The following is a 14,643-nucleotide window of genomic DNA, read 5'->3' on the forward strand; positions in this document are numbered from 1 at the left end:
AGGATAATCTGATTCCACTCTGAATCCATATAGCAGACCATATCAGCCATTAAAATGTTGATCTTTGATCAAATCTGGTCCTTCTTCCACAGGAAATGGCCTCTTTTCAGTGGTTTTGTTCCTCAGCCGTATAAAAGCAGGCTTACTTTGGATCGGGTGGGCCGTCTGAAAGGGGCTTCATGGATAACTTGCAGAGGGAGCGGAACACCAGGAAGGCGTCTTTTTGCAAAATGTGCGAGAACTTCGCACCCGGTGCAGGCCCCGCTGGAGCACCAGATTCCTGCAGCAAACAGAGACAGACATGGGAAGTGTTGCAAAATGCTTGTCTCTAAAAATGAAACATTAATCCTGGCATCACGGGCTGCTATAAAACTTCTACTTGATACAACTTTAGCACCGTGGTAAATAACGTTGACACAACATGACTGACTTATTACCTTACTGCTGCAAGCACGGCGCATGGTGGCTAATAATTAAAAAAATATAGCACAAAGACTAATAAAAAGACTTCTTAACAATAATAAATAAAAGTTCTACTATAATATATTTTACTATATATATTTTACATTATACATATAGGGAAATTCAAAAGTAGTTCAGACAGTATTCGAGTTGTTCTGTATAGCTAATGTGTATTTTTTTAAAACATATGAGCTAGTGGCTGATAAATTAAAGAGTTTAAACCACTATAGGAACCTGCACTAAAATATATGCAAAGTAAAACATTTTATTATATTATAGATACAAATGTGAATGTGATGTTATAGGTGTGTTTCCCAGTGCCTTTTGTAAACCCATATTTGGGAACCTCTACCTAAATAGGGTGATGAGAGTAACTCACAATCTCCTCTTCGGTTTCATTCAATTACATTACAAATTAATATTAAAAATATCCAAGACAGATTCTGTGAGCTCATACTGTGAATGGTTTTACTAGGAGTCACAATGTAAACAAGCCACATTTAAAAGAAAGGGGTACATGTTATTTAAGTCTTTTTCACCATCCTGACACGAATCCTGGCTCTAGAGAACCCCCTGTCCTGCATGTTTTAGTGTTTTCTCTGCTCTAACACACTTGATTCAACTCTGGAAGGGCTAGTAATTACATTATTAGATGAACTGGGTGTATCAGGAGCAGGGAAAACGCTAAAACATGCAGGACGGGGGACCAGAACTGAGAACCTGTGGTCTATGAAATGAAAACTTAAGAATCTAAATGAACCCTTGCATCATTTTATGTGTTGTTACATTGTGCTAAAAGCTTAATATTTCATTATGCATAGAAATAGAATGTTAGTAAGATAAAATGTGAATTAAGACAGACGAAAGCTCATTAATGCATTTGTAGACCCTCTTTGCATTTCGTCCAATGGCCAATCAGACGTCTGATGACTCACCTGAGTGTCGCTGGAGGAGACAGACAGTCTGTCGTCAGGCAGGGACGGAGTGAAGCTGGCAGAGATGGGCGTGCCAGGGATGCCGTTAGCGTGGACGTTCTCACTGTCGCTGCTCAGGCCACCCTCCTCCTCCAGCGATGTAGGCGTGGCCTCTGGCTCCACCTCCCCTCCTCCACTCTCTTTAGCATCTAAACACAAACAAAAAAAGAGGTACAAGGTCCATTCGAGTGGCCCGAGATGCATGGGTATGAAAACTCCACCCGCTGTGCCATGTGTTCAGAGTCTGTACTACACTTGATTTATATCCAAACGAAACAATGGCTCCATGACCATGCATACAAGAGCATAAAGAATTATATTAAACACAGAAGCTTTCCAAAAAGACAAAGAGCTGGAGATAATGATAACTGCTCCAGGATAGATATCTACGAGCCACGAGCACGAGAGCTCACCTCCAGCCACAGTGCTGACCACCTCCTGCAGTATACTCTGCACAATTTCCTGAGCCTTCTCCTCATAATTCAGGCTCTCCTCTTCTTCAGGAGCTTGCGAGCCACGCTCGGCTGCACCTGCAGATAAAATGACACATTAACTCCAATCATATTCCACTCAGATCATTTGGTTCAGCACAAAGTAAGCAGAAACGTGCTTCATCTCATCTTCTCAAGATGATGATGGAAGATGATTAAGACAGTATTAACTAATGATGACTTTAACCGCATTCTATGTCAAGGAGACTTAGAGACAAGATGTGTGAGAAGTCAGTTCTGTGTATGAGATGGTCCTCTTCACTCTACAATGCAAGTTTCAGAATCATAAACTTCTCTCTATTTCCAGGTTTTCCCCAACTTTTCCTCAATTGGTCCTTATTATTAAAGCAAAATTATTAATTACTATATTTAGCTGTTTGAGAAATCACTGTCTGAAACGGAAACATACAATACATATGAAAATCTTGTTCACACACCATCTGCTCCTTATTAAAGTGTTTGCACTATCCTAACACACAGCTCTAACTGTAGACTCTTATGACATTGCTCAGTGTGTTAAGTGTTCTCAGTTATTCTTATATTAAAGAATTCTCTCTCTCAATTTTTATTTATCAAAATTTTTGTATTTGGTTTCATTTGCTCCAGAAAAAAAAAAGCAGAAAATGAATTAGAAAAGGGCGGGGCCAAAAAAAATTCTTTCAGTCTTAAGAAATGGAAACTGTAATACTTTTATAAACGCATGTCTAAATAAGAGATCAATCAAGCACAGAGATTTTGTTAAATAATACATTTACAACTCAGTAACTACATAACTAAATTAGGAAGAACGAAAAGGTTCAATTATACATGACTATATAACTTAGATTGAGTTTGCATTGTGTTCTCAATGCAGTTAAGGAAATTTTGCATTTATGATAACGGATCAAAAATAAAACCAGTTCCTGGTAGGAAGGCCAGCACAAAGATGTTTACTCTGTTCTGCTGCAGTCGCCTGGTCCGCCTCTGTCTGTTCGTTCTCTACAGGGCCGAAGTCGGAGCCGTTCTCGGGCTCCGGGCTCTCGTAGTGGGGCGATTCACGCTCTGCAGTACCGCCCTCCACTCCTGACCCTCCGTTGACCTCCTGACCTGACAGGCTCTGGCTCTTGGCCGGGGTGTCTGGAAGCTGCTGGAGCTGTGGAGACTCAGGCTCCTGCTGGCTGAGCGGCGAATGCTGCCTGTGCCTCTCCCGCTCCATCTGCTTCGCCTCCTGGAGCTGAAAACACACGCACATGAAAACACACAAGTGCTCTATTTAAACACACACAGAAACGCACACACACACGCTTCTGTTACCGGCTGGTAAACAGTATTTATCATTCCCCTGGGCAAAGCCACGCTGTGGAGCATCCACTTCTCTGCGCAGCAAGCAAACATCTGCGTTCTCCAGCAAATGTAATAAAAAAATTTAAAAAAAGAACTAAACATAAGCCTGAGATCTTTTAGCACTGAGCTGTGTGGGGAAATACGCATCTCATCTATGGTCATTATCTACTGCATGCAACTAAACTGATGAACTGGTCAAGAGCAGAGCAGTCATGCTTGATCTGATGGAGGGATGGAGGAAATTCTGCCTTCAGTCAAACACGGATGGCTTTTCTAAAGTGAAGGGAAGTCATGTTTGTGAAAGAGTGAAGATGACACTAATGAACAATGCTATTTATTAGCCATGTTCACTTGCAGCCGATTAACATGTTGCACTCCAAATGAGAGCTCAGTCAGAATAAACAATATACATCTATACACTGGAGTAAAATAAACTCCTCCTAATTGAAACGGATCCAAACGTTTAACCAATCTAAGAGGCTGGAAATTCTAATTATAAATCAGTTAAATGTTAAATTTGATTACTTGGTTATGTGATTACTTTTACAATCTGAATCTTTGTACGTGATTTGCTGAGCAACGACATGACAGCCACAAGAAAACTGGTCCTGTGAGAAAAGAGCTACATCTGTTACATGTTACAGATGTAAACTAAATATCATTTCAAGGTTGGCTAGAGACATAACATTTAACTAGGACTCAGAAGCAGAATGATGCGTCATACTAAGTATTCATGTACAAGTATAATGTCTTTTATAAGTACATTAAATGTAAATATAAACTCATAAAAAGTAGGACATCTTTCTTTAATCACTGGCAAGTTGCTGTGGTATAAGAGAAATAAAATGCAAAAATAATCACTGATGTAGCCTGATGCAAAGTATAATTACTTCTACCACCCCAAAGTAGAACAGTTTTCAATAAATTATGTCCATTTTTTCCGCAAAACAAGTTAGTTCCTGTTATCACTTACATTAAAGCTGCGATAAACAGTCGTTCCCTCACCAGCCCCTTATTCTTCTTTCTCTCAAAGTTAGCAAAGAAAAGATACGCAGCTTGTCATGTTACCGAAAAATCACAAGGCATAAAGACACGAAGACTTCTCCTTGTCTGAAATCTTACAAAGCTCTGACACTGGAGACTCAAAGACTGTTTCCAGAAACAAACACATCTTTTTATTTCCGAGAAGCGTCTGCCATACAAGTACGTGAGTAAGTTGTTACTACAGAGACGATAACGTATTAGAACGAGTGCTTTAATATAAACTTGTGATGCGTCTTGAAGAACCAGAAACGAGAGTTCAACGTACCCGAAAGGTGCGACTAGAAAAGCGTTTAACCCATAACTGGACGTTCAAATCCTAACGATGCTACAGCCATTTGTGGCTGAGATCCAAGGGAGCAAAACAGGCTGTGCTCTCTGGGTGGAAGGAATGGCCTTCCACTGTTAACTGCATCCACTTCAATAATTACTCATATATACTTCTTTGTCCTAGATAACTTGCCCGAACTTTTTCCCTATATGGCTCTTTATTGCCTGTGTTAGACGTGCTATAATATTTATTTTTAATTATAATGCATATTTTTAAATTGAATGTGCCATCTGTGTGGGCTAGCTGGGATAATTAGCTTTGAAGTGTGACTCGGAGTGTGAAGTGCTGGAGGTGAGGAGCGCGGTGAGAAGGGCAGCGTTTAACATGCAGCTCATGGAGGCCTCCATCCAGCCCACACCCATCATCCTCCCCTACTCACCACGAGCCTCTGCGCCTCAGACAAGCATTTAAACCTTCAGGAAAGGTTTCATTATACAATACTGCGACTCGAGTCCTATTAGTCAGGAGATCACTCAAAAGGCTCAGGACTGGAATCATATCCTCATAAGAACTTTACGATATACAGGGTGTCCGAAAAGTCAGGAACCATTAAGAGCACCAAGAAGTATTATCTCTATGCTTTCATCCAATGTTAATGCCAATTTTCACCTGTAAGACAAAAAATATATAAAAATAAGTGTAAATAAATAAGTAAATAGATAATAAATACAAAAATCATATACTAGTTTAACTCTTATTGGTTCCTGACTTTTTGGACAGCCGGTATATTCATTATATTATTAGAAATAAATAAATCTAGCTGAAGAGTAACTCCAGCGAATTTCTGACTTTACATAAAAGTAATGTTCCATTATTAGCATATGTTTGAACACAATTACGGTTGGCTTCAGAGAAAACAATGTGAATTTTCTGCCACATTCAGGAAAATGATGTAAACCTACATAGAACTATGAAAACAAAACACAAAAAGAAAACATCTTGGATGTGTTGGCGAAAAAAAAAAGTATGCATCGCGATGAATACATCATTTGCCTGTTTTTTCGCACCACTGCAGTAGAAATTAAATTTGAAACAATCTCCACTGTTTTCTCCAGTTTCTCATTTATAAGTTACAGAAAAACCTCCCAGCACCACCTGATCTCTAAACCTATACATTCACGACGTATGGTTTTTGCTCGTCTCTCACTAGACTGATCAGTGTGTGTCAGATAGATGAGTGTGTTTTGACAGTGTGAAAATGAAACAAGCCCCGCCTCCTTGACCAAGCTGACACGAGTTCATTGTAAACTGCCTTGTAAAATCCATTTGTAAAGTCAGAAATGATCAAAATAAAACATGATGCAATTATGTTTAAGTTTTTCGTGGAAGTTGCTGGAGTAACTCTCTACACTACCCTGTTTTAAGCCAGAGATCAATAGCTCCAAAACCTCAAAACCCACAGGAGGCTCTTCACTGCTCTGTAACAGTCACGTAACCAGACCCACCATTTTTCTTGTTCTATATGTTTTCACCACATTCGTTTTACTGCTTAAAACAGTATGAGGGACATGGCCATGTCGGGTGTAAGTTATTTATTATTCATAAAGACCTGTGTGGATTTGCTTACATGGCTCAGTCAGTCATCCCCATCAGAAGACAAATAGGGGGGAAAAAAAACCCTGGAAAAGCCAAAAACAAATATTTCAACAATCGCTGATGTGTGTTTAGATGTCTGGCGGCTTGGGCAAAAAACTTTCAGATTCCACTGTGGTGAAATTCTGGGAATCCAAAAAAGGGTTTTTCTGTCTATAGGATACTTTCAAACCTCAACTTTAAGACACTAAAAATATATTCAACCAAAACAATGTGGAAATGTTTTTATTTACTTTCTAATCTTGCCCAGGCTTTCTGCGAAGATTGTGTAAGGAGGAAGTTTAATAAACGTGGCAATAAAAACAGTGTCTGTCTGCCTAAAGACGTCCAGAGCCTCACTAGCTAAGTGCGATTTCCTCACACGGTGAAAGTCACGATTAGATCAAATTCCTGGATAGCTACGTGCCATAGTGAAACGGACTTCACCTAATCAGTTACCGGCTGTCGAGATGTCAGCAATGGAGCTTCTGAACAGAAACTGAATGGTAGGAATGGTGTTAAACTCTCCTCTGCCAATCACAGTGACACTAACCAACTGTGGACATCTGTGAGGTCAGGTACGCAGAAGAGGGCAGTCAGTACCGAGTATGTTATGCTGTCCTGTGAGGCAGCAGTTCAAAAGAATGAGACTGGCTACTTTCACGTGTCTCGGATAAGCACGCGTGAGCCTTCCCCCTCCTGGTTGGTAGTGGTCATGTGATTGGGGACATGGGTGGGAATTAGCAAATGACAAAATTGCCAAATTGGGAGAAAACTGGGGGGAAAATTGCCAAATTGGGAGAAAACCTTTAATAAGACTTGAAAATGCTAAAAATGTACTTGGGAGACACATGGAAAAGAAAAACATTTCAGTTCAGGAACATCAGTAGTGTTTAAAACTACAGTGGAATATTTCTCCAGCTCATATCTCATAAACTGTAATACTGCCTTTCAGAGCATCTCTCCATTTCAGGAACTGGTGAAATACCAGATGCTTTACTACTACATGAATGATTAAATCAACAGAATCTAACAAAACTAATTAGAAAAAAGGTCTCTGAGATGAGGCTCTACAAAAACATCATTTTGAGAAAAACGGGGGGCATTTTAATAATCCACAGTGATTACCAGTCCTTCCTACTTCAGTTAACATGATGGAACTTGATCCTATTGCACTTTATTGACGGTTTTAGACATGCACTATATTTCTGAATGTGCAAAATAATGAAGCATGGATTGTAATTCTCATTGAAACCTGGAGATGTGGAATGCAGTGGAAAAAAAGCATGTTAACATGCCTTTGAGAAAAGTCTCCATAAGCCCAATCAAGTGATGATCTCATTTCGCAAACCATTACATGAATCAATAGCGACACCACAGATTGTATTCTATTGTGATATCTGATATAGTGATACGTCAATGCGAGCCTGTGGCGTCTGAGCTGCCTGATTTGCGTACAGTTTACACAGAATGCTCGTCCTCAACAGCGTGATACGAGTCATTTTAACGGTGAGCTACGCAGTAGAAACAGAAGCCACTGGGTGCAATTATTATTATAAATAAAAAAAACTGGGTTGGGATGAAATGATGAGATGATCATGATCCCAGTGAATCTAATACACAGCCAGTCACTCATCAACCGCATGCAGTCTAAACCCCATACACACACACACACACACACACACTTAAAAACACACCCTAGCCGTATATCCGTACACTTCAAGTATCAAACAACCAAAAAGAAAGACATCATTGTTGAGAGAAGATTGCAGGCAAAAAAAAAAAAAAAAAAAACACAGCAAGCACACATCAGATAAAAACAGAGAGAGAATGGGAGAGAGAGATGAAGCAGATGCACACGAAAAAGAAGAATTCAGATCAAGCAAACTCAAGGCAGACCCTCTCGCTCTTTACCTGACGGTCACGCTTTCTGGACGCCATAGACCAACTGATCTTGTGATTTGTAAGCTAGGGTTCGAAAGGAGGAGGAGGAACAGGAGGAGGAGGAGGCATCAATCAAGAAGAAAGAAGAGGTTAGATCAAGGACACGTGGCGGCGTATATTTCGACTGACAGGTTTGAGGTGCGACTCACTGCCTGGTTCTCCATGCGGGCGAAGATGACGTTGAGCATCTGAGTGAGCGTGGCTTTAGCTGTCGTCTGGTTGATGAGGTTCTTGCTGGCCAGGTAGATGTTGTAGCAGGTTCTGACGGCCTGCAGCACCGTGCCCTCGTGGATCTCGATGTGCTGGGAGGTCACCGCTGTCAGCAAGGCCTGGGGATGAAGAGGGATCATCGATAAGAAAAAAATAATAGATATTTATCAAGAAAAAAAACAATCCTAACTCTGTATGTTTTAAAATAGGAGACATTTTCAAATATATCAGTTTATCAACAGCAATAGAGACAGTTATTCCTGGCAAAGGAAGTATTCACACCCCTATGGTCAAAAATTCTCCAGAACAAAACAAAATTGAAGCGACAGACATGTCATATATTACATGAAACTGACATGTTGTGCTATATTTTATAAGCTTATCTGATTGGGTATAATAATAGAAAGATGTTGTCACTGGCTAATTGGTCTAATTAGGTCCTGTTGACTAATGTGCTTGCCATCAATCATGCTAAATCAATCAATCTAACTGACCAAAAATTGCTGCACTTTTTTTGCAACTGTTTCCTATTAAAGGCGGCTTTTTGCGATTTTCTGATATTTCTGAATTTTATTCAGTGATGTTTTTTGTTTGTTTGTTTTTTTTCTGAAAAAGTGTTAAATGCTAGTTTTCATTTTCAAAAAGGGAAGCTCTTGTGTGCTAAGACAGAAAGTAGAAAAGAACCCAATGGTATTGATATTTTCAATTAATAATATACAAATAACAGATGGTTATCATTTTTTTTTTTTACTTAAAATAGCTATAAAGAAAAATTCTGTGTATCATGATAGACATGTAAAGTGACATTAAATAACATTACTTGAAGATGCATCAAATTGATGACATAATATTTGAAGCTATGCTCAGGCTACTAACAGCACAGGGCTTTAGCATATTCATCAGCAGTGCTATTATCCGTGCCATGGCAACCCCTTCATCATTCCCGCGTCACTCGCTTGTGTCCCTTCTGTTGCTGATCACATGACTACAAGGCAGGTGGGTGGTTTAGACCAGAAATTGTTTCTATGAAAAATCTTGAATTGGACTAAGCTTATTTAAAACTAGAAGCACTAACTGTGCTGTTAGCATTGTTAGTCAGTGTAGCTGGTCAAGCTAGTTGTGTGTACGTGCAAGTCCATGATCTGCTTCTTCCATTTCCCACTAAGAAAGGATGTAAATCCTGTATGGTTGCAGACTCATTCTGCATTTCTCACTCTGCTTAAATAATAAAGGGGTAACGTTAGTCTAGTGACATTGCGCAAATTTGTCAGTAGGAGTATTTCAGGTTTGGGCGGTTCTTGATAAAAGACAAGGCTTGTGTGTGTGTGTGTGTGTGTGTGTGTGTGTGTGTGTTTGTGTGTGTGCCCACGCATCGGTTTCCCATGATGTGACTGGCTTTGGCTTTTAGTTCTGCTGGAGTCCCTGCATCACTCTGATCACAGTGTACACCCTTTAAAGCCACTGTAGCATAAGAGCATACCTAATAATCTATTCTCTCTCTCTCTCTCTCTCTCTCTCTCTCTCTCTGGCTGCCTGATCCTCAGACACTTCAAATAAACTATGCTTTCTCTCACCCTCCTATTCTGCCTAATTCATCCTGATTATGGGTGTTGAAATCTCAACACATACTATACAATACAGTACAAAAATGATACAGTTATAATGACTAGTAGTAAGTAAGGAATGATTCAATACTGATCTGATATGACTCAATTCTGCACACACTGATATGAATTGATTCCTGCTTGATTCAGTATGACTCAGTTCAGTTAAATAAAGGTTTTTCCACCATGGGAAAGTCTTCAGGACAGACAGCTGTGTGTACTCTGGTTTCTCAGTAACATAACAAACCTGTATTTTGGGCTAAGAGAGTGAAAAACAAAAACCTAGTGATGGAACAATGCTTATAGCTGTTATCATTGTAAGTGATAACAGGAAGTAACTTGTAACGTGGGTGTATTTTATGGCAGTGTTGCAAGTTTAGCAACTAGCAATGCGTTTGTCAAGATTTCCTGCTGAGCTCTTGTTGGAAGTGATGCTTGACTTGGTAGGGTGATCTCTCTCTCTCTCTCTCTCTCTCTCTCTCTCTCTCTCTCTCTCTCTGTCTCTCTCTCTCCCCCCCCCCTTCATTAATTGTCAAAAGCGTAATTTTTCCAACACAATTTCGGATTTTAACCTTTTTTTTTTTCCAATCCGAGCCACACCTAGGCGTGTAAACTGATGTGGCCGTATCATACACTTCTGTGAATTCTGTGATTTCTGTGAAACCACTTTGAGACAATGTCTATTGTAAAAAACAAATGAAATTAAACTGAACGAAACCAGTATCACTTAGTACTGTAACTCCATTTCTAAACCAATACCAATTTTGAACCTAAGCCTCACTCTAAAACACTATATCCCATAAACTCCAAACTATAACTGAGATCAGCTCTTCTGCACCCTGACATTATTACAACCCATAAAACCGTGCCTCGTTTTACATATTTCACGTTTTATAACACTCCAACAGAGTCAAATAAAGTCTAAAAGTAGAAGCTGTTAGACCTTTATGATCTGAAGCTGAACTCCCTCGTCGGTCTGTGGGCCCTGGAAGCAGCCGCAGATCGTCTCGATGATCCTGTCTATGAGCTTCTTCCCCGGGGCAGTGTTGTCCGGGGCGCTGCCCGTCAGGTGACCATAAGCTATGAGTTTCTGCGGGATTCAAACACACAGGCTCAAAAAACAACAGCACAACCAATATACACGTACAACATCTAGTGGCTCAGTGGATTAGCCCATACTTCAGTAAACTGATTACTGATTATCCAATCAGCCAATCATGTGCCAGCAGTGCAATCACACAGGTCAAGAGCTACAGTTAATGTTCACGTCAAACATGAGAGTGGGATAAAATGTGATCTCGATGACTTTTGATGTAAACGTTGTGCTTTCAGGGATGCTTTTCTGCTCACCACGGACGTAAAGAGTGGTTATTTGAGTAACCGTAGCCTTGAGCTCGAACCAGTTTGACCATTCTCGCTCTTCAAGAAAATGTTTCCACCTGCAGAACAGGATTTTTTTGTTTGTTTTTCGCACCATTCTGTGTAGACCGTTACGAGTGAAAATCCCAGCAGTTTCTGAAATACTCAAAACCAGCCCGTCTGGCACCAACAACCCTGCCACAAGTCACTGAGATTACATTCCTCATTCTGATGAACATTAAGATAACTGATGCTCTCCAGCTGTATTTGCATGATTTTATACACTGCGCTGCTGACACATGAATGGCTGATTGGATAACTGCATTAAGACACAAACTCTCAGAAGTATTCCTTTAATGGTTTGCACATAATCTGCTACTAGTGCAATATACAGAAATATGATACTGCGATGTTTTTTTTTGTCCGTTACACACAATCACATGTTAGCAGTGTAAGCATAAATCCACCTGTACAGTTGATAAGAGGCTCTGGAGTTCTCACTGACCTGTAAACAGTCTAGTGATGTGCTGACGATGCGGGGACATTTGGACTGACAGGCTAACTCAAACGGCAGGAAGTACTTATCCGCTTCGATGAAGGTGGTCTTGGATTTTATGGGAGGCAGGGTACTGGAACTCGACTTGCTATCTCCAGCAGGGGGGCTAAACGAGAAAAGAAAATGAAATCGAATCGACTGCATCATCGGTCTGGGGCAGCGCAGTCAAGCGGAGCGACACTCTTTACAGAATGAAACAGTGGCAGCGCATGGAGGAGAAGGGAAGCTTGAAGGGAAGTCTGAGGAGAATGAGAATAAGAAGAGAGAAGGGAGGAAAAGGTGAGCGACACAGTGGTAGGGGAGAGTGGAGGAATCAGGAGAGGAGGGCAGATGACAGACTTTCTTCTCTTCCCTCGTCCCTAGCCTTCCTTTCCCACCCCAAACTCTCTCTCTCTCTCTCTCTCTCTCTCTCTCTCTCCTCTCTCTCTCTCTCTCTCTCTCTCTCTCTCTCTCTCTCTCTCTCTCTCTCTCTCTCTCTCTCTCTCTCTCTCTCTCTCTCTCTCTCTCTCTCTCTCTCTCTCTCTCTCTCTCTCTCTCTCTCATCCTTATTCATTAATCCAGTGATAGAAGGATTTGCCCTGTCACGTTTTTAATTGTTGTAAATGAAGCTTTAGCCGGATCATCAGGGAAAAGAGGACGGCAGCTGCGCCTCGTCCCTGCTGTTTTAAAAAGAGGAAAACAAAACGAGACCTCGAGTGGAAACCTATCTTTATGTTCAAGTAAGAGAAAGAAGGGATTAAAGCACCTCTTAAAGATAGAGGGTGAGGAAATGTGACATGAGACAGAAAATGAAGAAAGATGCATGATGAAGCAAGCACGCTGCATTACAATGATGTAATTAGGGGGGGAAAAAAAAGAAAAAAATTAAAAACAATGTCCATACATAAATAGTGTTTCAAACAGTATGTAAATATTTGCTCACCTTAATTTCTCCGATTCTGCTTTTATTTCCTCTGCGAAAGACAGAAAACAAGACAGAAACGTGATCAGCAACATCACAGAAAATAAAAAGTTCAACAGAGACGTTCCAGCATCTCACCCCATTTCCAGCCAATCCTTTCATGAATTGTTTGTTTAACATTTTAATGTGTGTTTAAATAAAATTCTTGAATGTAAAACTGTAAAGTGTGGAATAAAGTACTGTACCGAGATATCAGACATGAGAGATGATATAGAGAGAAAGGTCACGATACAGCGTTTACGATTCCACGCCAAAGTTTTGGCTCACACTGTGTGTTTATGCTGGGAGCGATTTCACAGATGGAAAGCTTCGAAAAGCTCAAACAGCAACTCAAGGGAAGGCTTCAGAGGGAGGTGTGAAGAGACAGAAGGAGTGCAGGAAAGAGATGAATACCTCTGTTTGAACAGAAATGAAATCAATGAAAACGCTTGACAGCTGTCTTCGCGGCCAAACATGGAATTTAATTAGGCAGAGATTTCCAATGCGGCTTCTGCACGGGGTAATCATCGGCCGAAGGACTTCAGCGACAAAAAGACAAACGTCAAGTTGTCTAAGTCTAAGTAACAAAACAGTGTACAAAACAGGGGCCGGTCTGATGTAGAGCTGTACTCATTACCCAGGTTAGGGGCGGGTGATATGACAAAAATATCATATCATGATACGTGAAGATATTTCTACGATACACGATATGCGGTAACAATATGTAAGTTTGCTAACAAGCTGCCAGACAATCGGTAGTGTTCAATAAAAACTGTTAAAAATGGACTTCAGTCATACTTTCATTTAAAGCCAAAAGCAAAAAGAAATTCTTTAAGATTATTTTAAAGATTCAGCTCAAAATTTTTATGACAAATCAGTTGCTTCCAATCAGAGATTGTAAATGAACAGATAGATAGATAGATAAATAAATCTGTAAAATATTAACACTTTACAAATTTAATGATTAAAACGGTACAAAATTTTAACATCAGCTGCTTCTAATTTGTTTGTTAAAAAAACAGCAAATATATTAATATTTCACAGTTTTAGAGATTTTAACAACAGATAAGCTACTTCTGATGAGTTTGTAAAATTAAACAAAAATAATAACTTCCAAACAATTTGTAAAAAAAAATAAAATAAAATAAAATAATTAAAAATAATGAAATAACTAAAAAAGCCATTTTTACAATTTTAAAGATTTATAACTATAAAATTTTAACAATAAATCAGCTACTTCCAAACAAATTGTACAAAGTATAATGAATAAATAAATAAAATCTATAAAATATATTTAAATGAGTACAAGACTGTTACAAATTCAGTACTTCCCAATCTGTTTAAAAAATAAATAAATTAATTAAAAAATACATACACATATATTATATAACTATACACACATATACATATATATATATATATATAGTTTTAAATCAGCACTTCACTTCCCAACTACACTCTTTACAAACTCTAACAGAAAGCAGCTGATCTGATGGGAAAGCACTGTAGTGCTTTAAATCTTTAAAATTGTTAAATATCCACACTTTTTTCTCCTTTTCAGTGTTCATTTGTATAAGTCATTAAACACAGTTTTTCACTGTTTTGCTGGCAGTTTGTTTGCAAATCTATGTATCGTGATGCATATTGTGTATTACAGAAATATAGTGATGCGTTACATGGTGTCATATCGCCTACCCGCTCCGACACGCCTCTCTCTGGCTGCGTCCACAGCGATTAGCCGCTATCTGTGTGTGAATGAGCGGAGGGCTGGAGCTCTGACATCACGCCTCACACCGTCTCCTCCTCAAACACACTGATCATGTAGTGAATCTGTCA

At 39.6% G+C, this 14,643-nt stretch overlaps 1 protein-coding gene across 2 annotated transcripts in view; it reads right to left on the reverse strand.

Annotated features, from left to right (window-relative positions):
• The window catches only part of arfgef1 (ADP-ribosylation factor guanine nucleotide-exchange factor 1 (brefeldin A-inhibited)), a 54,928-nt gene that overhangs the window by 23,317 nt on the left and 16,968 nt on the right, over positions 1–14,643 (reverse strand). Inside the window, exons 2-10 of one of the 2 annotated variants that reach the window (XM_026938228.3) lie at positions 12,790–12,820; positions 11,817–11,973; positions 10,896–11,042; positions 8,288–8,467; positions 8,109–8,162; positions 2,861–3,140; positions 1,850–1,966; positions 1,398–1,585; positions 147–280 (exon numbers count right to left, since the gene is read on the reverse strand). In XM_026938228.3, the coding sequence (XP_026794029.3) occupies positions 147–280; positions 1,398–1,585; positions 1,850–1,966; positions 2,861–3,140; positions 8,109–8,162; positions 8,288–8,467; positions 10,896–11,042; positions 11,817–11,973; positions 12,790–12,820 (1,288 nt within the window). The remainder of the gene's footprint in view (positions 1–146; positions 281–1,397; positions 1,586–1,849; positions 1,967–2,860; positions 3,141–8,108; positions 8,163–8,287; positions 8,468–10,895; positions 11,043–11,816; positions 11,974–12,789; positions 12,821–14,643) is intronic. The other variant, XM_026938229.3, reaches the window with a different exon arrangement.

The sequence above is a fragment of the Pangasianodon hypophthalmus genome, chromosome 22, assembly GCF_027358585.1.
Source record: "Pangasianodon hypophthalmus isolate fPanHyp1 chromosome 22, fPanHyp1.pri, whole genome shotgun sequence".
NCBI classification, from domain to species: Eukaryota; Metazoa; Chordata; class Actinopteri; order Siluriformes; family Pangasiidae; genus Pangasianodon; species Pangasianodon hypophthalmus.